The sequence below is a fragment of the Staurois parvus genome, unplaced genomic scaffold (assembly GCF_062004578.1).
Source record: "Staurois parvus isolate SC_StPar_1 unplaced genomic scaffold, SC_StPar_1.0 ptg002326l, whole genome shotgun sequence".
Lineage (NCBI taxonomy): Eukaryota > Metazoa > Chordata > Amphibia > Anura > Ranidae > Staurois > Staurois parvus.
The window spans coordinates 16,695-40,378 of NW_028320122.1; the positions used below are offsets into that span (position 1 = coordinate 16,695).

Consider the following 23,684-nt stretch of genomic DNA (forward strand, 5'->3'; position numbering starts at 1 on the left):
AGGTGTGGGGTGGATTTGTCGGAGGTGTTGGGGTGGATTTGTCGGAGGTGTTGGGGTGGATTTGTCCGAGGTGTTGGGGTGGGTTTGTCAGAGCTGTGGGGTGGATTTGTTGGGGTGGGTTTGTTGGAGGTGTTGGGGTGGGTTTGTCCGAGGTGTGGGGTGGGTTTGTCCGAGGTGTGGGGGTGGGTTTGTCCGAGGTGTGGGGTGGATTTGTCGGAGGTGTTGGGGTGGATTTGTCGGAGGTGTTGGGGTGGATTTGTCGGAGGTGTTGGGGTGGATTTGTCGGAGGTGTGGGGTGGATTTATCGGTGGTTTTGGGCATCAGGGTCAATGTCAGGGTGGTTGGTGGGACTGAGCGTTCAGTCAGACATGAGGAAACGACTGACAGGAGACTCACCAGCTGCTGACCCTGGACACCCCACGCTGCGTACTGCAACACGGAATCCTCCACCTCTGGGGGGTTCAACTCCCAAACTTCCCTTCAAAGAAAAACACATGAGAGTGAGGGGCAGCCTCTCCTGTGGGATGGATAGGAAAGGAGAACGGGGGGGGGGGGGGGGGGGGGCACTTACCTGGTGTGGATGTTATAGATGACGTAAGAGGCTGTGAATGAATAATGGAATATCTGGAACACAAGAAACATGGAACCGTTACTCCACAAGAAGTACTGGGACAGAAATATAGAGAAACATCTAGGAAAAGACAACGGGAGATGAGAGGAGAGAAGAGGAGAGGAGAGGGGATGGGAGAGGAGAGGAGGGAAGAGGAGACGAGAGGAGAGGGGATGGGAGAGGAGGGAAGAGGAGAGAAGAGGAGAGGAGATGGGAGAGGAGAGGAGGGAAGAGGAGAAGAGAGGAGAGGAGGGGAGAGGAGAGGAGAGGAGAGGAGGAGAGGGGAGAGGAGGGAAGAGGAGAGGAGAGGAGGAGAGGGGAGAGGAGAGGAAGAGAAGAGGAGAGGAGATGGGAGAGGAGAGGAGCGAAGAGGGAGACGAGAGGAGAGGGGATGGGAGAGGAGGGAAGAGGAGAGAAGAGGAGAGGAGATGGGAGAGGAGAGGAGGGAAGAGGAGAAGAGAGGAGAGGAGGGGAGAGGAGAGGAGAGGAGAGGAGGAGAGGGGAGAGGAGGGAAGAGGAGAGGAGAGGAGGAGAGGGGAGAGGAGAGGAGAGAAGAGGAGAGGAGATGGGAGAGGAGAGGAGCGAAGAGGAGACGAGAGGAGAGGGGATGGGAGAGGAGGGAAGAGGAGAAGAGAGGAGAGGGGATGGGAGAGGAGGGAAGAGGAGAGAAGAGAGAGGAGATGGGAGAGGAGAGGAGAGGAGAAGGAGAAGAGAGGAGAGGAGGGGAGAGGAGAGGAGGAGAGGGGAGAGGAGAGGAGAGAAGAGGAGATGGGAGAGGAGAGGAGGGAAGAGGAGACGAGAGGAGAGGGGATGGGAGAGGAGGGAAGAGGAGAGAAGAGGAGAGGAGATGGGAGAGGAGAGGAGGGAAGAGGAGAAGAGAGGAGAGGAGAGGAGGAGAGGGGAGAGAGGGGAGAGGAGAGGAGAGGAGGGAAGAGGAGGGGAGAGGAGAGGAGAGGAGAGGAGGAGAGGGGAGAGGAGAGGAGAGGAGGGAAGAGGAGGGGAGAGGAGAGGAGAGGAGAGGAGGAGAGGGGAGAGGAGAGGAGAGGAGAGGAGGGAAGAGGAGAGGAGAGGAGAGGAGAGGAGAGGAGGGAAGAGGAGGGGAGAGGAGAGGAGAGGAGGGAAGAGGAGAGGAGAGGAGGGAAGAGGAGAGGAGAGGAGGGAAGAGGAGAGGAGAGGAGAGGAGGGAAGAGGAGGGGAGAGGAGAGGAGAGGAGAGGAGGGAAGAGGAGAGGAGAGGAGAGGAGAGGAGGGGGAGCAGGAGAGGAGAGGAGAGGAGAGGAGAGGAGAGGAGGGGAGAGGAGAGGAGGGAAGAGGAGAGGAGAGGAGGGAAGAGGAGAGGAGAGGAGAGGAGGGAAGAGGAGAGGAGAGGAGAGGAGGGGGAGAGGAGAGGAGGGAAGAGGAGAGGAGAGGAGGGAAGAGGAGAGGAGAGGAGAGGAGGGGAGAGGAGAGGAGAGGAGAGGAGGGGAGGGGAGAGGAGAGGAGAGGAGAGGAGAGGAAGGCAACAGGAGTCAGTGCTCCATAACAGGGAGATTCCAGACACCATTTGTGATAAGGAAGGCTGACACCACACACCCCGCCCTCCTGCACACACCCCGCCCCTCCTGCACACACCCCGCCCTCCTGCACACTGGGAGGAGTTTCTATAGCCGACACCCCCAGAAAACACTCAATCATACTTAAAGACAACAGCACACTGGACCCAGTCAGGGTGATTGATGAAAGAATGGGGGGACCTCACACAGGATGTGTACCCCCCAAGGCTACGAAGTTCTGCATTCAGGATGCCAATTCATCTAGGAGAAGAAAAATCAGAACCCGAGCAGAATGCACAGAACGAGGATTTACTAGACATGTACAGAATGTTCCCTCTGCACAGAAAACCCGATCATTCATGAAAACAAAGACTGCAGCCCCCAACTGTCAATGTGCCATTGTTCTGAACCCCCAAATCTCCAACTGTCCACATTTCATTGGGACCCCCCAATTGTTAGTGTATCATTGGGACCCCCAAGTGTCCATGTGTCATTGTTCTGGATGGTAGATTTGGATGGATGACCAAAGCAATGAAGGGCATATTTTTGATGCTCCTCTTTGGTTTCCTGGCAGAGGACACGCCGGGTCACAGACAGTATCCGTTACAGACGGATCCTCATGAAATGTTCAGTGGAAGCTCCTGTTTACTTGTAGACAATGAATTATTGAGGAGGGTCTCCGGGGATGGGAGAGGAGAGGAGGGAAGAGGAGAAGAGAGGGGAGGGGATGGGAGAGGAGAGGAGGGAAGAGGAGTAGAGAGGAGAGGGGATGGGAGAGGAGAGGAGGGAAGAGGAGAAGAGAGGAGAGGGGATGGGAGAGGAGAGGAGGGAAGAGGAGAAGAGAGGAGAGGGGATGGGAGAGGAGAGGAGGGAAGAGCGAGAAGAGAGGGGAGCCGGGCTTGGAAGAGTTATTTCTAGGGAAGGGTCAGTACAACATCTGAATATAACATGAGAAGTGCCATGATATCTCCTGAGAGAAAAAGTACAAATCAGACCGACCACCTACATCCAGAACATTTCTATCAGCAGATATCAGAGGATACGGGTCATACCACATCCAGATCTCCCAAATCTCCCAATATTCTCCTAACGTCCTTCCAATATTCCATCTTCTAGTCAAACTGCTCAGCCTTGTTCTCAAATGACATCTGTTTATAGAAGGGGCTTTACAAGTGATGTCCTAGGGTTCTAGATCTGACGGGCTTTACAAGTGACGTCCTAAGGTTCTAGATCTGTCAGGGCTTTACAAGTGATTCCCTAGGGTTCTAGATCTGACAGGGCTTTACAAGTGATTCCCTAGGGTTCTAGATCTGTCAGGGCTTTACAAGTGATGTCCTAGGGTTCTAGATCTGTCAGGGCTTTACAAGTGATTCCCTAGGGTTCTAGATCTGACGGGCTTTACAAGTGACGTCCTAAGGTTCTAGATCTGTCAGGGCTTTACAAGTGATTCCCTAGGGTTCTAGATCTGACAGGGCTTTACAAGTGATTCCCTAGGGTTCTAGATCTGACAGGGCTTTACATGTGACGTCCTAGGGTTCTAGATCTGACAGGGCTTTACAAGTGATTCCCTAGGGTTCTAGATCTGACAGGGCTTTACAAGTGATTCCCTAGAGTTCTAGATCTGACAGGGCTTTACATGTGACGTCCTAAGGTTCTAGATCTGACAGGGATTTACAAGTGATTCCCTAGAGTTCTAGATCTGACAGGGCTTTACATGTGACGTCCTAGGGTTCTAGATCTGACAGGGCTTTACAAGTGATTCCCTAGGGTTCTAGATCTGACAGGGCTTTACAAGTGATTCCCTAGAGTTCTAGATCTGCCAGGGCTTTACAAGTGATGACCTAGCCAGCTGGCTTGTTGGACATTTTTGGGCACTTTGGGGAATTTTTTTGTCATTTTACCAAGCCACCCCTAAAGAACCCAGAAGTTACTCCAGAATACCACGGCATCCTGGTTGCAAAAGGCTGTCATAGAGATCTAGATCCAGCTGGGCTTTATTAGTGATGTCATAGCGTTCTAGAGGTCAGGGAAGGTGTATCAATGGCCTGGCAGCCATCTTGGTGACATTTGATTTGAGTCTGTAGGTCAGATCTGTATTTGTATGTGCAGAGCGATTCTAGATCTGGAATCCTGCAGGGAAGACAAGACTTTTATCTCACTCCTCAATGCTCCGGAAAGACTTTCCTGCTCCTGGAGGGACTTGTCAGACATCCCGGCACAAATCTACAGTATCATTTGAAAGGAACGTATTAATGTTCCAGATTAGGGGAACAAGAACTCATTTCAGATGAGACTTCCATATGAAGAGAGATCTTTGTGGAGCTTTTATGAGACAATCGCTAATCCCGGGAGTCGGAGCGCCTCTATTATCTCTTCTAGATTAATGATCTCATAAAATCCCGTAATTAGATTCTTCTGAATTCTAGGGAAACGACAAAAGAAAATACCAGACAAATGACAAGGACGCTCTGTTCTAGGAGACCCTTTCTGGAGCATTGTACAGGGGCCACACTGACTGAGAGCCTGGCTCTGCCTGGCTCTGGAACAATGTACAGGGGCCACAATGCCTGAGAGCCTGGCTCTGGAACAATGTACAGGGGCCACACTGACTGAGAGCCTGGCTCTGGAACAATGTACAGGGGCCACAATGCCTGAGAGCCTGGCTCTGGAACAATGTACAGGGGCCACACTGCCTGAGAGCCTGGCTCTGGAACAATGTACAGGGGCCACACTGCCTGAGAGCCTGGCTCTGGAACAATGTACATGGGCCACACTGACTGAGAGCCTGGCTCTGGAACAATGTACAGGGGCCACAATGCCTGAGAGCCTGGCTCTGGAACAATGTACAGGGGCCACACTGACTGAGAGCCTGGCTCTGGAACAATGTACAGGGGCCACAATGCCTGAGAGCCTGGCTCTGGAACAATGTACAGGGGCCACACTGACTGAGAGCCTGGCTCTGGAACAATGTACAGGGGCCACAATGCCTGAGAGCCTGGCTCTGGAACAATGTAGAGAGGCCACACTGAGAACACTGGCTCTGGAATAATGTACAGGGGCCACAATGACTGAGACTTCTACAGAGGATTCATCCTGGGAGAGGGGGGAAAGGGGGAGAAGATTTATCCTGGGATGGGGGAAGGGGAGAGGATTTATCCTGGAATCGTTGAAGGGGGAGAGGATTAATTCTGAGGGGGGGGGGAGAGGATTTATCCTGGGAGGGGGGGAAGGGGGAGAGGATTTGTGTTGGGAGGGGTGATTGAGGGGACAGAGAAATTTGTGCCGGAAGGTGAAGATGATTTGTACTGGGAGGGCAGATTCGGAGGGAGGATTTATGTTAGGAGAGGTGATGGGGGGAGGGGTGTAGAATTTTGCCCTGGCAGGGTGTGTGTGGGGGAAGAGGATTTACACAAGAAGGAGAGGGATTTGGGGAGAAAGAATCTGTGCTAGAAGAGGGGAGAGAATATATATTAAGAGGCAGAACTTGGCAGGGAGCTTTTTGCTGAGAAGGTAGAATTTGTGGATTGGTAGAGGATTTGTGTAGGGAGTGGGATTGGGGGAGAGATTTTTGCAGGGAGGAGAAATTGAGGAGGGGGATTTGTGCTGGGAGGGGGGTGTAACAAAACCATCCCAGACTGTACTTGGGTACTTCTGTTAGACTCCCGCTTCCCCGTCCGAACACTGACCACTGACACCACAGAGACCATACAGGATTAGATGACACCAGTCTTGGAGTAAACCAGGAAGTAGACTGCTTTATGTGAACACAGATACAAGATATATACACTCGGGGGACAATCCCCCCTCCCTGCATAATGACACGGGGCGGGGCAATCCCCCCTCCCTGCATAATGACACAGGGCGTGGCAATCCCCCCTCCCTGCATAATGACACGGGGCGGGGCAATCCCCCCTCCCTGCATAATGACACAGGGCGGGACAACCCCCCTCCCTGCATAATGACACAGGGCGGGACAATCCCCCCCCCCTGCATAATGACACAGGGCGGGGAAATCCCCCCTCCCGCATAATGACACAGGGCGGGGCAATCCCCCCTCCCTGCATAATGACACAGGGCGGGGCAATCCCCCCTCCCTGCATAATGACACAGGGCGGGGCAATCCCCCCTCCCTGCATAATGACACAGGGCGGGGCAATCCCCCCTCCCTGCATAATGACACAGGGCGGGACAATCCCCCCTCCCTGCATAATGACACAGGGCGGGACAATCCCCCCTCCCTGCATAATGACACAGGGCGGGGAAATCCCCCCTCCCTGCATAATGACACAGGGCGGGAAATCCCCCCTCCCTGCATAATGACACAGAGCGGGGCAATCCCCCCTCCCTGCATAATGACACAGGGCGGGGCAATCTACATTTAGTAACAAGAGACACACCAACAGACAGTCCCATCAGGAGGGAGGACTGCTGGAGACACCCCCCACCAAACCAATACACAAACACATACATCCCATAATAGTTTTTTTCCAAGCCAGACACACAATAGAACAATGGGATGCACCACATGACACCAAACAATCCACAACCCCCCCCCAATATTAGGACAGATCCCCCTGTACCCCTAACAGGCACAGGGGGACTTACACATAAGAGGGATATGGGGAGCTGAGACAGGGGTCTCCCCACCTCTCCAAAGGGGGCTGTGTTCCATGGGCCCCAACCCAAAGTCACTCCCGTCACAGAGCCCCCCACCCAAAGTGACTCCCGTCACAGAGCCCCCCACCCAAAGTGACTCCCGTCACAGAGCCCCCCACCCAAAGTGACTCCCGTCACAAGGGGATAGGGGAGGAGAGGGATTTGTTGCGGGAGGGGGGGAGGGGAGCAGAGGGATTGTTGTGGAGAGGGATAGGGGAGGAAGGGGGATTTGTGAGTGGGAGAGGGGATAGCAGAGTAGAAGGATGTGTTGCGGGGGGGGGGGGTATAGGGGAGGAGAGGGATTTGTTGCAGGGGGAGGGGGATAGTGGAGTAGGGGGATTTGTTGCAGGGGGAGGGGGATAGTGGAGTAGGGGGATTTGTTGCATGGGGTGGGGGGGGTTGGAGGGGAAGAGGACTTGTACTAGAAGGGGGATTTGGGAGGGGTAGGATTTGTGTTCAGAGGGGTAATTGGGGGAGTAGAAGATATTATTGTGGAGGGTGGAGTTAATATTCTTGCTGAAAGGGTAAATTGGGGGACAGTATTGCTTGTGAGGGTTGTGCTCTCCTGCCCCCCCCCAGTCCATACATTTCACATTACTGACCCTGGCACTATGTGCATGACACCCCCAGAATGTTCTATACCGCTGTATATGGAATGTTCTCCCCTGTATACGGAATGTTCTCCGCTGTATACGGAATGTTCTCCCCTGTATACGGAATGTCCTCCGCTGTATACGGAATGTTCTCCCTGTATACGGAATGTTCTCCCCTGTATACGGAATGTCCTCCCCTGTATACGGAATGTCCTCCGCTGTATACGGAATGTTCTCCCTGTATACGGAATGTTCTCCCTGTATACGGAATGTTCTCCCCTGTATACGGAATGTCCTCCCCTGTATACGGAATGTTCTCCCCTGTATACGGAATGTCCTCCCCTGTATACGGAATGTCCTCCCCTGTATACGGAATGTTCTCCCCGTATACGGAATGTTCTCCCCGTATACGGAATGTTCTCTCCGTATACGGAATGTTCTCCGCTGTATACGGAATGTTCTCCCCGTATACGGAATGTTCTCCGCTGTATACGGAGTGTTCTCCGCTGTATACGGAATGTTCTCCCCGTATACGGAATGTTCTCCCCGTATACGGAATGTTCTCCCCGTATACGGAATGTTCTCCCCGTATACGGAATGTTCTCCGCTGTATACGGAATGTTCTCCCCTGTACCCGGAATGTTCTCCCCTGTACACGGAATGTTCTCCCCGTATACGGAATGTTCTCCCCGTATACGGAATGTTCTCCCCGTATACGGAATGTTCTCCGCTGTATACGGAATGTTCTCCCCTGTACACGGAATGTTCTCCCCTGTACACGGAATGTTCTCCCCGTATACGGAATGTTCTCCCCTGTATACGGAATGTTCTCCGCTGTATACGGAATGTTCTCCGCTGTATACGGAATGTTCTCCCCTGTATACGGAATGTTCTCCCCTGTATACGGAATGTTCTCCCCTGTATACGGAATGTTCTCCACTGTATACGGAATGTTCTCCCCTGTATACGGAATGTTCTCCCCTGTATACGGAATATTCTCCCCGTATACGGAATGTTCTCCGGCACGGATTTGGTTACACGGTGGAGGCTCTGCAGACTGGCGATGGGGTTGGTGGGGGAGGGGTGTGGAGGAATAAATGAGATCTCCCCAGACGGGGGCCGCTGTATACGGAATGTTCTCCGCTGTATACGGAATGTTCTCCCCTGTACACGGAATGTTCTCCCCGTATACGGAATGTTCTCCCCTGTACACGGAATGTTCTCCCCTGTACACGGAATGTTCTCCCCTGTACACGGAATGTTCTCCCCGTATACGGAATGTTCTCCCCTGTATACGGAATGTTCTCCCCTGTACACGGAATGTTCTCCCCTGTACACGGAATGTTCTCCCCTGTATACGGAATGTTCTCCCCTGTATACGGAAAGTTCTCCCCTGTATACGGAATGTTCTCCCCTGTATACGGAATGTTCTCCCCTGTATACGGAATGTTCTCTCCTGTATACGGAATGTTCTCCCCTGTATACGGAATGTTCTCCCCTGTATACGGAATGTTCTCCCCTGTACACGGAATGTTCTCCCCTGTACACGGAATGTTCTCCCCTGTATACGGAAAGTTCTCCGCTGTATACGGAATGTTCTCCGCTGTATACGGAATGTTCTCCCCTGTATATGGAAAGTTCTCCGGTGTATACGGAATGCTCTCCCCTGTACACGGAATGTTCTCCGCTGTATACGGAATGTTCTCTGCTGTATACGGAATGTTCTCCCCTGTATACGGAATGTTCTCCCCTGTACACGGAATGTTCTCCCCTGTACACGGAATGTTCTCCCCTGTATACGGAATGTTCTCCCCTGTACACGGAATGTTCTCCCCTGTACACGGAATGTTCTCCCCTGTACACGGAATGTTCTCTGCTGTACACGGAATGTTCTCTGCTGTATACGGAATGTTCTCCCCTGTATACGGAATGTTCTCCCTGTATACGGAATGTTCTCCCTGTATACGGAATGTTCTCCCCTGTACACGGAATGTTCTCCCCTGTATACGGAATGTTCTCCCCTGTATACGGAATGTTCTCCCTGTATACGGAATGTTCTCCCCTGTATACGGAATGTTCTCCCCGTATACGGAATGTTCTCCCTGTATACGGAATGTTCTCCCCTGTATACGGAATGTTCTCCCCTGTATACGGAATGTTCTCCCCTGTATACGGAATGTTCTCCGGCACGGATTTGGTTACACGGTGGAGGCTCTGCAGACTGGCGATGGGGTTGGTGGGGGAGGGGTGTGGAGGAATAAATGAGATCTCCCCAGACGGGGGCAATGAAAAGACGTCTCTCATTAGGAGGAAATTAGTTCTTTCAAACCCTCCTGACAGAAGAAATCGGAGAGACGCTCATCGAGAACCTACAGCTGGAGAATCCTAATCAGTCCTAACGTCTGGCATGCTGACAACCTCAACAGAGCAACACAACCCCCCCTTCACAATGGGCTCCTGAGAGCAAACACAGCCCCCTCCCCCCATGGGCTCCTAAGAACCAACATAGTCCCGCCCTCACCTGGACTCCGACAAGATGAAAACAGACCCTTCCTCACTGGGCTCCTGAGATCCAACTAGGCTCTTCCCCCTACTCGGCTCCTGAGATCCAGCCGGGCTCTTCCCCCTACTGGGCTCCTGAGATCCAGCCGGGCTCTTCCCCCTACTGGGCTCCTGAGATCCAGCCGGGCTCTTCCCCCTACTGGGCTCCTGAGATCCAGCCGGGCTCTTCCCCCTACTGGGCTCCTGAGATCCAGCCGGGCTCTTCCCCCTACTGGGCTCCTGAGATCCAGCCGGGCTCTTCCCCCTACTGGGCTCCTGAGATCCAGCTGGGCTCTTCCCCCTACTGGGCTCCTGAGATCCAGCTGGGCTCTTCCCCCTACTGGGCTCCTGAGAACCAGCTAGGCTCTTCCCCCTACTGGGCTCCTGAGATCCAGCTAGGCTCTTCCCCCTACTGGGCTCCTGAGATCCAGCTAGGCTCTTCCCCCTACTGGGCTCCTGAGATCCAGCTAGGCTCTTCCCCCTACTGGGCTCCTGAGATCCAACTGAGACCTTTCCCCCTACTGGGCTCCTGAGATCCAACTGGGCTCTTCCCCCTACTGGGCTCCTGAGATCCAGCTGAGACCTTTTCCCCTACTGGGCTCCTGAGATCCAGCTGAGACCTTTTCCCCTACTGGGCTCCTGAGATGCATCCAAGCCCTTCCCCCCACTGGGTTCCTGAGATCCTTCCAAGCCATTACCTCCACTGGGCTCCTAAGATCCTACTGAGCCCTTCCCCCACCCAGTTCATGAGATGCATCCAAGCCCTTCTCCCCACCCAGCTTCTGAGATCTATCCAAGGCCTTACCCCAACTGGGATTCTGAGATCCGACTGGGCCCTTCCCCCTATTGGGCTCCTGAGATCCATCCAGGCCCTTACCCCCACTGAGCTCCTGAAATTAACCAAGTCCTTCCCACTACTGGGCTCCTAAGATCCATCCAAGCCCTTAACCCCACTGGGCTCCTGAGATCCAATGAAGCTCTTCCCCCCCCACTGAACTCCTAAGATAAAACCTAGCCCCCCTCCCCCCACTAGGCTCCTGAGGTCCATCCACGCCCTTACCATCACTGGACTCCTGAGATCCTACTAAGTCCTTCCCCTCACTGAGCTCCTTTTAGCCAATACAATCCCACCGCCCACTGGGCTCTTCTCAGTCAACACAGCTCTCCCCCACCGGGCTCCTGATGGACAACAGAGCCATTTTTCCATTGAGCTCCTGATGCCAAGCACAGCCCAATCCTCAATTTGTTCCTGATAGCCAAAGCAGCTCCTCCCCCACTGGGCTCCTGATAGACAACAGAGCCATTTGTTCTGCCATAACACACAATGTGCTTGTTGATACCATACAGGTTTTTTGGTGGTATCCTGGAGAGGCCGGTCTGGTGATGGAGGTTGATTGGCTGCTGTGGCCTCCTCTGGTAATAGTATCTATTGGTGGTATCTTGGAGTGGCTGGTCTGGTGATGGAGGCTGTGGCCTCCTCTGGTAATAGTATCTATTGGTGGTATCCTGGAGAGGCCGGTCTGGTGATGGAAGTTGATTGGCTGCTGTGGCCTCCTCTGGTAATAGTATCTATTGGTGGTATCTTGGAGAGGCCGGTCTGGTGATGGAGGTTGATTGGCTGCTGTGGCCTCCTCTGGTAATAGTATCTATTGGTGGTATCCTGGAAAGGCCGGTCTGGTGATGGAGGTTGATTGGCTGCTGTGGCCTCCTCTGGTAATAGTATCTATTGGTGGTATCTTGGAGTGGCTGGTCTGGTGATGGAGGCTGTGGCCTCCTCTGGTAATAGTATCTATTGGTGGTATCTTGGAGAGGCCGGTCTGGTGATGGAGGTTGATTGGCTGCTGTGGCCTCCTCTGGTAATAGTATCTATTGGTGGTATCCTGGAGAGGCCGGTCTGGTGATGGAGGTTGATTGGCTGCTGTGGCCTCCTCTGGTAATAGTATATATTGGTGGTATCTTGGAGTGGCCGGTCTGGTGATGGAGGTTGATTGGCTGCTGTGGCCTCCTCTGGTAATAGTATCTATTGGTGGTATCTTGGAGTGGCCGGTCTGGTGATGGAGGTTGATTGGCTGCTGTGGCCTCCTCTGGTAATAGTATCTATTGGTGGTATCTTGGAGAGGCCAGTCTGGTGATGGAGGTTGATTGGCTGCTGTGGCCTCCTCTGGTAATAGTATCTATTGGTGGTATCCTGGAGAGGCCGGTCTGGTGATGGAAGTTGATTGGCTGCTGTGGCCTCCTCTGGTAATAGTATCTATTGGTGGTATCTTGGAGAGGCCGGTCTGGTGATGGAGGTTGATTGGCTGCTGTGGCCTCCTCTGGTAATAGTATCTATTGGTGGTATCCTGGAAAGGCCGGTCTGGTGATGGAGGTTGATTGGCTGCTGTGGCCTCCTCTGGTAATAGTATCTATTGGTGGTATCTTGGAGTGGCTGGTCTGGTGATGGAGGCTGTGGCCTCCTCTGGTAATAGTATCTATTGGTGGTATCTTGGAGAGGCCGGTCTGGTGATGGAGGTTGATTGGCTGCTGTGGCCTCCTCTGGTAATAGTATCTATTGGTGGTATCCTGGAGAGGCCGGTCTGGTGATGGAGGTTGATTGGCTGCTGTGGCCTCCTCTGGTAATAGTATATATTGGTGGTATCTTGGAGTGGCCGGTCTGGTGATGGAGGTTGATTGGCTGCTGTGGCCTCCTCTGGTAATAGTATCTATTGGTGGTATCCTGGAGAAGCCGGTCTGGTGATGGAAGTTGATTGGCTGCTGTGGCCTCCTCTGGTAATAGTATCTATTGGTGGTATCCTGGAGAGGCCGGTCTGGTGATGGAAGTTGATTGGCTGCTGTGGCCTCCTCTGGTAATAGTATCTATTGGTGGTATCTTGGAGAGGCCGGTCTGGTGATGGAGGTTGATTGGCTGCTGTGGCCTCCTCTGGTAATAGTATCTATTGGTGGTATCTTGGAGAGGCCGGTCTGGTGATGGAGGTTGATTGGCTGCTGTGGCCTCCTCTGGTAATAGTATCTATTGGTGGTATCTTGGAGAGGCCGGTCTGGTGATGGAGGCTGTGGCCTCCTCTGGTAATAGTATCTATTGGTGGTATCTTGGAGAGGCCGGTCTGGTGATGGAGGTTGATTGGCTGCTGTGGCCTCCTCTGGTAATAGTATCTATTGGTGGTATCTTGGAGAGGCCGGTCTGGTGATGGAGGCTGTGGCCTCCTCTGGTAATAGTATCTATTGGTGGTATCTTGGAGAGGCCGGGCTGGTGATGGAGGCTGTGGCCTCCTCTGGTAATAGTATCTATTGGTGGTATCTTGGAGAGGCCGGTCTGGTGATGGAGGTTGATTGGCTGCTGTGGCCTCCTCCAGTAATACTCGATATGGAGGTCAGGCCACCTCCTCTCCAGCATTTATCTCATGTTCCCTTTCAGGCGGCACGTGTAATTAAACCTCGCTAGTCACCTGTGTGCGGCAGGAAGATGAAGGGACGGCGCTCCGCATTCGCACGCTCCATTCTCGCACGGTCACATTTTTCATTTCACTAAATGTCAGAGCGACAAGAGTCATGATGGGATTTTTATGGAGCGTATTAAACAAAAGAAACATTTCTGCCCTTTGATTTCAAGTCTCTGGAAATGGATTTCGCCCGAGGTCTGAAATATGTAGTTAGTGGCTAACGGTGTCAATTAGATTGAGTCAGTCGGGGGAGGGGGAGGGGGGAGCGGGGTCGTCATGGCGCTCGTCTCTCTAGACATCATGGCGGGAAGAGGGATGATTGTCATCTCAATAAATGGATTCCGCATGTCGATCAGCAACCAGAAATGAACTTCTATGTAACCCATGTCTGCACTTCCTATGGAATCCATCCACCAGTGGGCCCTTCACATGGCGGCGATGGAGAACATCATTATTGGGAACACCATGGATGGGTCAGTTACCAATCTCAGGGTGACCCAGCTCAACCACCATCCAATGGAAATCTCTGGATTCATTTTTCATCCATCCCAGGAGATCAGCCATAACACAGAAATTCTGATCTACATATACGGCTGCCAAGTGATGGCTCCCGAGTGATGGCTCCCGAGTGATGGCTCCCGAGTGATGGCTCCCGATTGTGGCTCCCGAGCGATGGCTCCCGAGCGATGGCTCCCGAGTGATGGCTCCCGAGTGATGGCTCCCTATTGTGGCTCCCGAGTGATGGCTCCCGAGTGATGGCTCCCGAGTGATGGCTCCTGATTTTGGCTCCCGAGTGATGGCTCCCGAGTGATGGCTCCTGATTTTGGCTTCCAAGTGATGGCTCCCGATTGATGTCTCCCGAGTGATGTCTCCCGAGTGATGGCTCCCGAGTGATGGCTCCCGAGTGATGGCTCCCGAGTGATGGCTCCTGAATGAAAGTTCCAAGTGATGGCTCGGAGTGATGGCTCCCGTGTGATGGCTCCTGATGATGGCTCCAGAGTGATGGCTTCCGAGTAATGGCTCTCGAATGATGGCTCCTGATTGCGGCTCCCAAGTGATGGCTCCCAAGTGATGGCTCCTGATTGTGGCTCCTGAGTGATGGCTCCTGATTGTGGCTCCCAAGTGATGACTCCCAAGTGATGGCTCCTGATTGTGGCTCCCGATTAATGGCTCCCGAGTGATGGCTCCCGAGTGATGGCTCCAGAGTGGTGGCTCCCGAGTGGTGGCTCCCGAGTGATGGCTCCCGAGTGATGGCTCCTGAGTGATGGCTCCTGAATGAAAGTTCCAAGTGATGGCTCCTGATTGTGGCTCCCGATTAATGGCTCCCGAGTGATGGCTCCCGAGTGATGGCTCCCGAGTGATGGCTCCAGAGTGGTGGCTCCAGAGTGGTGGCTCCCGAGTGGTGGCTCCCGAGTGGTGGCTCCCGAGTGATGGCTCCCGAGTGATGGCTCCCGAGTGATGGCTCCCGAGTGATGGCTCCTGAATGAAAGTTCCAAGTGATGGCTCGGAGTGAGGGCTCGATATGAACAACTCCCCAGTGAGTGATGGCTCCTGGTTTATGTTGCCACCCTGCCATTCATGTCCTCATGGGAAATAGCAGAACAAGCAGTGGAGGGAATGGGGGGTTCAGGGTGGCCACAGACAATTCAGAGGAGGGCTTAATATTGGCAACAGGTAAAAAGATGAGGGGTTCATGGTGTCAGGGGGTAAGAAAGATGAGGGGTTCATGGTGTCAAGGGGTAAGAAAGATGAGGGGTTCATGGTGTCAGGGGGTAAGAAAGATGAGGGGTTCATGGTGTCGGGGGTAAGAAAGATGAGGGGTTCATGGTGTCACGGGGTAAGAAAGATGAGGGGTTCATGGTGTCAGGGGGTAAGAAAGATGAGGGGTTCATGGTGTCAGGGGGTAAGAAAGATGAGCGGTTCATGGTGTCAGGGGGTAAGAAAGATGAGGGGTTCATGGTGTCGGGGGTAAGAAAGATGAGGGGTTCATGGTGTCACGGGGTAAGAAAGATGAGGGGTTCATGGTGTCACGGGGTAAGAAAGATGAGGGGTTCATGGTGTCGGGGTAAGAAAGATGAGGGGTTCATGGTGTCAAGGGGTAAGAAAGATGAGGGGTTCATGGTGTCGGGGGTAAGAAAGATGAGGGGTTCATGGTGTCACGGGGTAAGAAAGATGAGGGGTTCATGGTGTCACGGGGTAAGAAAGATGAGGGGTTCATGGTGTCAGGGGGTAAGAAAGATGAGGGGTTCATGGTGTCAGGGGGTAAGAAAGATGAGGGGTTCATGGTGTCAGGGGGTAAGAAAGATGAGAGGTTCATGGTGTCAGGGGGTAAGAAAGATGAGGGGTTCATGGTGTCAGGGGGTAAGAAAGATGAGGGGTTCATGGTGTCAGGGGGTAAGAAAGATGAGGGGTTCATGGTGTCACGGGGTAAGAAAGATGAGGGGTTCATGGTGTCGGGGTAAGAAAGATGAGGGGTTCATGGTGTCAAGGGGTAAGAAAGATGAGGGGTTCATGGTGTCGGGGGTAAGAAAGATGAGGGGTTCATGGTGTCACGGGGTAAGAAAGATGAGGGGTTCATGGTGTCACGGGGTAAGAAAGATGAGGGGTTCATGGTGTCACGGGGTAAGAAAGATGAGGGGTTCATGGTGTCGGGGTAAGAAAGATGAGGGGTTCATGGTGTCAAGGGGTAAGAAAGATGAGGGGTTCATGGTGTCGGGGGTAAGAAAGATGAGGGGTTCATGGTGTCACGGGGTAAGAAAGATGAGGGGTTCATGGTGTCACGGGGTAAGAAAGATGAGGGGTTCATGGTGTCAGGGGGTAAGAAAGATGAGGGGTTCATGGTGTCAGGGGGTAAGAAAGATGAGGGGTTCATGGTGTCAGGGGGTAAGAAAGATGAGAGGTTCATGGTGTCAGGGGGTAAGAAAGATGAGGGGTTCATGGTGTCAGGGGGTAAGAAAGATGAGGGGTTCATGGTGTCAGGGGGTAAGAAAGATGAGGGGTTCATGGTGTCAGGGGGTAAGAAAGATGAGGGGTTCATGGTGTCAGGGGGTAAGAAAGATGAGGGGTTCATGGTGTCAGGGGGTAAGAAAGATGAGGGGTTCATGGTGTCAGGGGGTAAGAAAGATGAGGGGTTTAGCAGTTATCATTGTAACCAATCAGATGTTCCCGTTCACAAAACTGACATTATGACTGAATAGCCCAGAGAGGCTCGTTGTGTCCAATGTGCAGTCCGGACATCACCAGCACCTGAGGACAGCCCCTCCCACCATCAGAACTCCACCAACCACATGTAGACGGCTTCACACACCCATCATCGTACATTGTCCCATCATCGTACATTGTCCCATCATCGTACATTGTCCCATCATCGTACATTGTCCCATCATCATACATTGTCCCATCATCGTACATTGTCCCATCATCATACATTGTCCCATCATCATACATTGTCCCATCATCATACATTGTCCATCATCATACATTGTCCCATCATCATACATTGTCCCATCATCATACATTGTCCCATCATCATACATTGTCCATCATCATACATTGTCCCATCATCATACATTGTCCATCATCATACATTGTCCATCATCATACATTGTCCATCATCATACATTGTCCCATCATCGTACATTGTCCATCATCGTACATTGTCCATCATCATACATTGTCCATCATCATACATTGTCCCATCATCATACATTGTCCATCATCATACATTGTCCCATCATCATACATTGTCCCACCATCATACATTGTCCCATCATCATACATTGTCCCATCATCATACATTGTCCATCATCATACATTGTCCCATCATCATACATTGTCCATCATCATACATTGTCCATCATCATACATTGTCCATCATCATACATTGTCCATCATCGTACATTGTCCATCATCATACATTGTCCATCATCATACATTGTCCATCATCATACATTGTCCATCATCATACATTGTCCATCATCGTACATGGTCCATCATCGTACATGGTCCCATCATCGTACATTGTCATTATGACTGGGAAGGTGGTGAGGAGACAGAAAAGATCGGTGAAGAGATGGAGAAGATCGGTGAAGAGATGGAGATGATCGGTGAGGAGATGGAGATCGGGTGAAGAGGTGGAGAAGATCGGTGAGGAGACAGAGAAGATCGGGTGAAGAGATGGAGAAGATCGGTGAAGAGATGGGGATTGGTGAGGAGATGGAGATCGGTGAGGAGATGGAGATCGGTGAGGAGATGGAGAAGATCGGTGAGGAGATGGAGAAGATCGGTGAGGAGATGGAGATCGGTGAAGAGATGGAGAAGATCGGGTGAAGAGATGGAGATCGGTGAGGAGATGGAGATCGGTGAGGAGATGGAGGAGATCGGTGAGGAGATGGAGAAGATCGGTGAGGAGATGGAGAAGATCGGTGAGGAGATGGAGAAGATCGGTGAGGAGATGGAGATCGGTGAAGAGATGGAGAAGATCGGGTGAAGAGATGGAGATTGGTGAGGAGATGGAGATCGGTGAGGAGATGGAGAAGATCGGTGAGGAGATGGAGATCGGTGAAGAGATGGAGAAGATCGGTGAGGAGATGGAGATCGGTGAGGAGATGGAGATCGGTGAAGAGATGGAGAAGATCGGGTGAAGAGATGGAGATTGGTGAGGAGATGGAGATCGGTGAAGAGATGGAGAAGATCGGTGAGGAGATTGAGATCGGTGAAGAGATGGAGAAGATCGGGTGAAGAGATGGAGATTGGTGAGGAGATGGAGATCGGTGAAGAGATGGAGAAGATCGGTGAGGAGATGGACACAACCACAGGAGGTCTAAGTATTCCGATATAAATGCTTCACCTGTTTGACGTCGTAGGCCAGCAGGACATAGCGCAGGTCCGGAGACACCGAGTACTGAGACGCTTTGAATGTTACCTGGAAGACAAGAAGAGAGGGAGTCCTGATTACCGGGAGAGGAAAGTCTACATCAGAGTCTTCTCATTACATGGCCAACATTTCCGGGTACAATATTCATAGATCCAACATGGAGCTTCCAGGGTGACACCAAGAATAAGGAGCTCCTGGTGGCTCCAGGGAAGAATGGAGGGCGAGTCCTCTGGTCATCGTCGTCAGGAAGAGGTGACCATGTGACCATTCCTAGCCATGTGTCGGAGGGGTCCCACAACACCGGATGGACATTCATCCCAGACTTGGTATTTACTGCTGAGCAGATTCTGGATGGAATGAGGAGAACAGACCAGAGGCCTCCATGATTCTATGGACTTCATACAGAGCCGAGCTCCAGGACAACAACGTAAGGACTTCTCGGGGACAATGAGGTATAAATTCCCCCCCCCGCCCCTTCCCCCGCAGTATTAATGTGGCCCCATCCCTATGTCGGACCCCCCCCTTCCCCCGCAGTATTAATGTGGCCCCATCACTATGTCGGACCCCCCCTTCCCCCGCAGTATTAATGTGGCCCCATCCCTATGTCAGACCCCGTCCCTTCCCCCGCAGTATTAATGTGGCCCCATCCTATGTCGGACCCCCCCTTCCCCCGCAGTATTAATGTGGCCCTCATCACTATGTCGGACCCCACCGCCCCTTCCCCCGCAGTGTTAATGTGGCCCCATCCCTATGTCAGACCCCGTCCCTTCCCCCGCAGTATTAATGTGGCCCCATCCTATGTCGGACCCCCCCGCCCCTTCCCCCGCAGTATTAATGTGGCCCCATCACTATGTTGGACCCCCCGCTCCTTCCCCCGCAGTATTAATGTGGCCCCATCCTATGTCGGACCCGCCCCGCCCCTTCCCCCGCAGTGTTAATGTGGCCCCCATCCCTATGTCGGACCCCCCGCCCCTTCCCCCGCAGCATTAATGTGGCCCCCATCCTATGTCAGACCCCCCCTTCCCCCGCAGTATTAATGTGGCCCCCATCCTATGTCAGACCCCCCCTTCCCCCGCAGTATTAATGTGGCCCCATCCTATGTTGGACCCCCCCCCCCGCCCCTTCCCCCGCAGTATTAATGTGGCCCCATCCTATGTCGGACCCCCCTTCCCCCGCAGTATTCATGTGGCCCCATCCCTATGTCGGACCCCCCCTTCCTCTGCAGTATAATGTGGCCCCATCCTATGTTGGACCCCCCCGCCCCTTCCCCTGCAGTATTAATGTGGCCCCATCCCTATGTCGGACCCCCCCTTCCCCCCGCAGTATTAATGTGGCCCCATCCCTATGTCGGACCCCCCCTTCCCCCCGCAGTATTAATGTGGCCCCATCCCTATGTCGGACCCCCCCTTCCCCCCGCAGTATTAATGTGGCCCCATCCCTATGTCGGACCCCCCCTTCCCCCGCAGTATAATGTGGCCCCCATCCTATGTCGGACCCCCCCTTCCCCTGCAGTATAATGTGGCCCCATCCTATGTTGGACCCCCCCTTCCCCTGCAGTATAATGTGGCCCCATCCTATGTTGGACCCCCCTCCCCCCGCAGTATTAATGTGGCCCCATCCAATGTCGAACCCCCCCTTCCTCTGCAGTATTAATGTGGCCCCATCCAATGTCGAACCCCCCCTTCCTCTGCAGTATAATGTGGCCCCATCCTATGTTGGACCCCCCCGCCCCTTCCCCTGCAGTATTAATGTGGCCCCATCCCTATGTCGGACCCCCCCTTCCCCCGCAGTATTAATGTGGCCCCATCCCTATGTCGGACCCCCCCTTCCCCCCGCAGTATTAATGTGGCCCCATCCCTATGTCGGACCCCCCCTTCCCCCCGCAGTATTAATGTGGCCCCATCCCTATGTCGGACCCCCCCTTCCCCCCGCAGTATTAATGTGGCCCCATCCCTACGTCGGACCCCCCCTTCCCCCGCAGTATAATGTGGCCCCCACCCCTATGTCGGACCCCCCCTTCCCCCGCAGTATAATGTGGCCCCCATCCTATGTCGGACCCCCCCTTCCCCCGCAGTATAATGTGGCCCCATCTCTATGTTGGACCCCCCTCCCCCCGCAGTATTAATGTGGCCCCATCCAATGTCGGACCCCCCCGCCCCTCCCCCGCAGAGATTCTTACAAAGGTGGAGTTGTCCAGCAGAGTCGCCATCTCGGTGGTTTCTACGTTCAGCTTGAAGACATAACCGTCCCGGTTCTTGTAGACGACTTCATGTTCTGGAAGAGAGGAGATCACACCAACGGTCAGCCAATCACAAACCCAGATATTACCCGCTAAAGTCATCACTGGGCCTATCACAGAGCTCCCAGCAGGCTCCACCCACCACAGACAACTACAGGAGGGGCGGAGACAAGGCCAGAGAGCAGCAGTGAGTGTGGTATATGTCAGAGCTGGGGGGAGGGGACATTAGAGTGTCAGCTCCTCTGGTACAGAGACTGATGGGACTGTGGGGGAGGGGACATTAGAGTGTAAGCTCCTCTGGTACAGAGACTGATGGGACTGTGGGGGAGGGGACATTAGAGTGTAAGCTCCTCTGGTACAGAGACTGATGGGACTGTGGGGGAGGGGACATTAGAGCGTAAGCTCCTCTGGTACAGAGACTGATGGGACTGTGGGGGAGGGGACATTAGAGTGTAAGCTCCTCTGGTACAGAGACTGATGGGACTGTGGGGGAGGGGACATTAGAGTGTAAGCTCCTCTGGTACAGAGACTGATGGGACCTCAGTGGGATGTTCTCCTCCGGGGAGGGGGGGGGGGGGCCCTGACATCCCATTAGATTCTATTTCCTCCATTTCTTAAAGGGACAGTCGCTCTCCTCTCTGACCCCAGTGCTCCGGGTTTCTGCTGATTCAGCCAGGAGGTGTCATGGAACATTCTATGAGGACACATTATCCTTCATCAATGCTGGTCCATCAAACTCCGTCATTCGGACCAATCAGATCCATTTCCACCCAGACCAGCAGAGCGATCTATAAGTGTGTCCAGATATCCAATCCCAGACTGAGCCGACTCCAGGGAAGAACAAGGAATATTGATGGGACAAGAAGAGGACTCCATGTCAGCTCCACCTGTTAATGAGACTCCATCAGCTGACAATGGAGGAGTACGGATGTGCGGAATTCTGGAGGGTGGAGGACTACAAGTGTCATGAAGTGACCATCCACCGACCGACCGCCTGTTCCCCATCTACACAATTGGTGGCCAGCTCAGGTCTGCTGTGATGGTGTCACTCAGTCCCGGCCAGTCCCTCCCACGTATGGAGCGGTTCATCAGTCCCTCCCACGTATGGAGCGGTTCATCAGTCCCTCCCACGTATGGAGCGGTTCATCAGTCCCTCCCACGTATGGAGCGGTTCATCAGTCCCTCCCACGTATGGAGCGGTTCATCAGTCCCTCCCATGTATGGAGCGGTTCATCAGTCCCTCCCACGTATAGAGCGGTTCATCAGTCCCTCCCACGTATGGAGCGGTTCATCAGTCCCTCCCACGTATGGAGCGGTTCATTAGTCCCTCCCACGTATGGAGCGGTTCATCAGTCCCTCCCACGTATGGAGCGGTTCATTAGTCCCTCCCACGTATGGAGCGGTTCATCAGTCCCTCCCACGTATGGAGCGGTTCATCAGTCCCTCCCACGTATGGAGCGGTTCATTAGTCCCTCCCACGTACGGAGCGGTTCATCAGTCCCTGAAGGTGACAACATTCTCCATACAAAGTCATGAAGGAACACCGGCTGAGACTTGGAGTCAGAGGAGATCGGTATTCAATCTTCTCACATTCTGAGGACGTCCTTCTACCTGCGAGGAGAACCTCTGACCAGAGGAAACCTCAACTCCACCTGGAACCGGAAATTCACCAAACATGGCATGATATGGGGGAGGATTATCAGAATAGAACCATTGATGGCCAGCCAGAATATGAGGGGCCCCTGAAACCTCTCAGAGGGCCACAATCAGCCACACAGGCCTTGGAGGCAACTGATTGTGAATAACAGAAACACCTCCCCACCATTACTGTCCAGATCATCCTCCTCCTCATCCTCATCCTCATGGTCACCCTTCACCATGATCCGCTTCATCCTCGCCGTTTCATTGTCACATCTCCGCTGGCCACGGTGCAGATCCCAGGTTGGCAGTGAACACACATGCAGATAAATCACGTCTCGCACACGTCTGGCAGAGAACACACATGCAGATAAATCACGTCTCGCACACGCCTGGCAGAGAACGCACATGCAGATAAATCACGTCTCGCACACGTCTGGCAGAGAACGCACATGCAGATAAATCACGTCTCGCACACGCCTGGCAGAGAACGCACATGCAGATAAATCACGTCTCGCACACGCCTGGCAGAGAACACACATGCAGATAAATCACGTCTCGCACACGCCTGGCAGAGAACACACATGCAGATAAATCACGTCTCGCACACGCCTGGCAGAGAACACACATGCAGATAAATCACGTCTCACACACGCCTGGCAGAGAACACACATGCAGATAAATCACGTCTCGCACACGTCTGGCAGAGAACGCACATGCAGATAAATCACGTCTCGCACACGCCTGGCAGAGAACACACATGCAGATAAATCACGTCTCACACACGCCTGGCAGAGAACGCACATGCAGATAAATCACGTCTCGCACACGCCTGGCAGAGAACGCACATGCAGATAAATCACGTCTCGCACACGTCTGGCAGAGAACGCACATGCAGATAAATCACGTCTCGCACACGCCTGGCAGAGAACGCACATGCAGATAAATCACGTCTCGCACACGCCTGGCAGAGAACACACAGGCAGATAAATCACGTCTCGCACACGCCTGGCAGAGAACACACATGCAGATAAATCACGTCTCGCACACGCCTGGCAGAGAACACACATGCAGATAAATCACGTCTCACACACGCCTGGCAGAGAACACACATGCAGATAAATCACGTCTCGCACACGTCTGGCAGAGAACGCACATGCAGATAAATCACGTCTCGCACACGCCTGGCAGAGAACACACATGCAGATAAATCACGTCTCGCACACGCCTGGCAGAGAACACACATGCAGATAAATCACGTCTCGCACACGCCTGGCAGAGAACACACATGCAGATAAATCACGTCTCGCACACGCCTGGCAGAGAACACACATGCAGATAAATCACGTCTCACACGTCTGGCAGAGAACACACATGCAGATAAATCACGTCTCACACGCCTGGCAGAGAACACACATGCAGATAAATCACGTCTCACACACGCCTGGCAGAGAACACACATGCAGATAAATCACGTCTCGCACACGCCTGGCAGAGAACACACATGCAGATAAATCACATCTCACACGCCTGGCAGAGAACACACATGCAGATAAATCA

General features: G+C 53.2%; 1 protein-coding gene across 1 annotated transcript; it reads right to left on the minus strand.

Moving 5' to 3' along the window:
* Positions 1 to 87: 87 nt before the first annotated feature.
* Positions 88 to 22,378, minus strand: LOC149431253 (uncharacterized). Its single transcript, XM_089665752.1, has 5 exons — positions 22,315 to 22,378; positions 20,427 to 20,521; positions 18,221 to 18,295; positions 572 to 624; positions 88 to 478 (listed from the first exon to the last, which is right to left on the minus strand). Exons 1-5 carry the CDS (start codon positions 22,376 to 22,378, stop codon positions 88 to 90), a joined length of 678 nt encoding a protein of 225 aa, XP_089521878.1.
* Between the last annotated feature and the right edge of the window lie 1,306 nt (positions 22,379 to 23,684).

What these genes read in the sequence shown, in the direction of transcription:
- LOC149431253 (XM_089665752.1), bottom strand. Translation starts at nt 22,378, where the DNA reads ATGAAGCGGATCATGGTGAAGGGTGACCATGAGGATGAGGATGAGGAG. An exon ending in GGAGGAGGATGATCTGGACA is followed by an intron (nt 20,522 to 22,314) that starts GTAATGGTGGGG and finishes CCTCTCTTCCAG; the next exon opens with AACATGAAGTCGTCTACAAG. An exon ending in TGCTGGACAACTCCACCTTT is followed by an intron (nt 18,296 to 20,426) that starts GTAAGAATCTCT and finishes CTTGTCTTCCAG; the next exon opens with GTAACATTCAAAGCGTCTCA.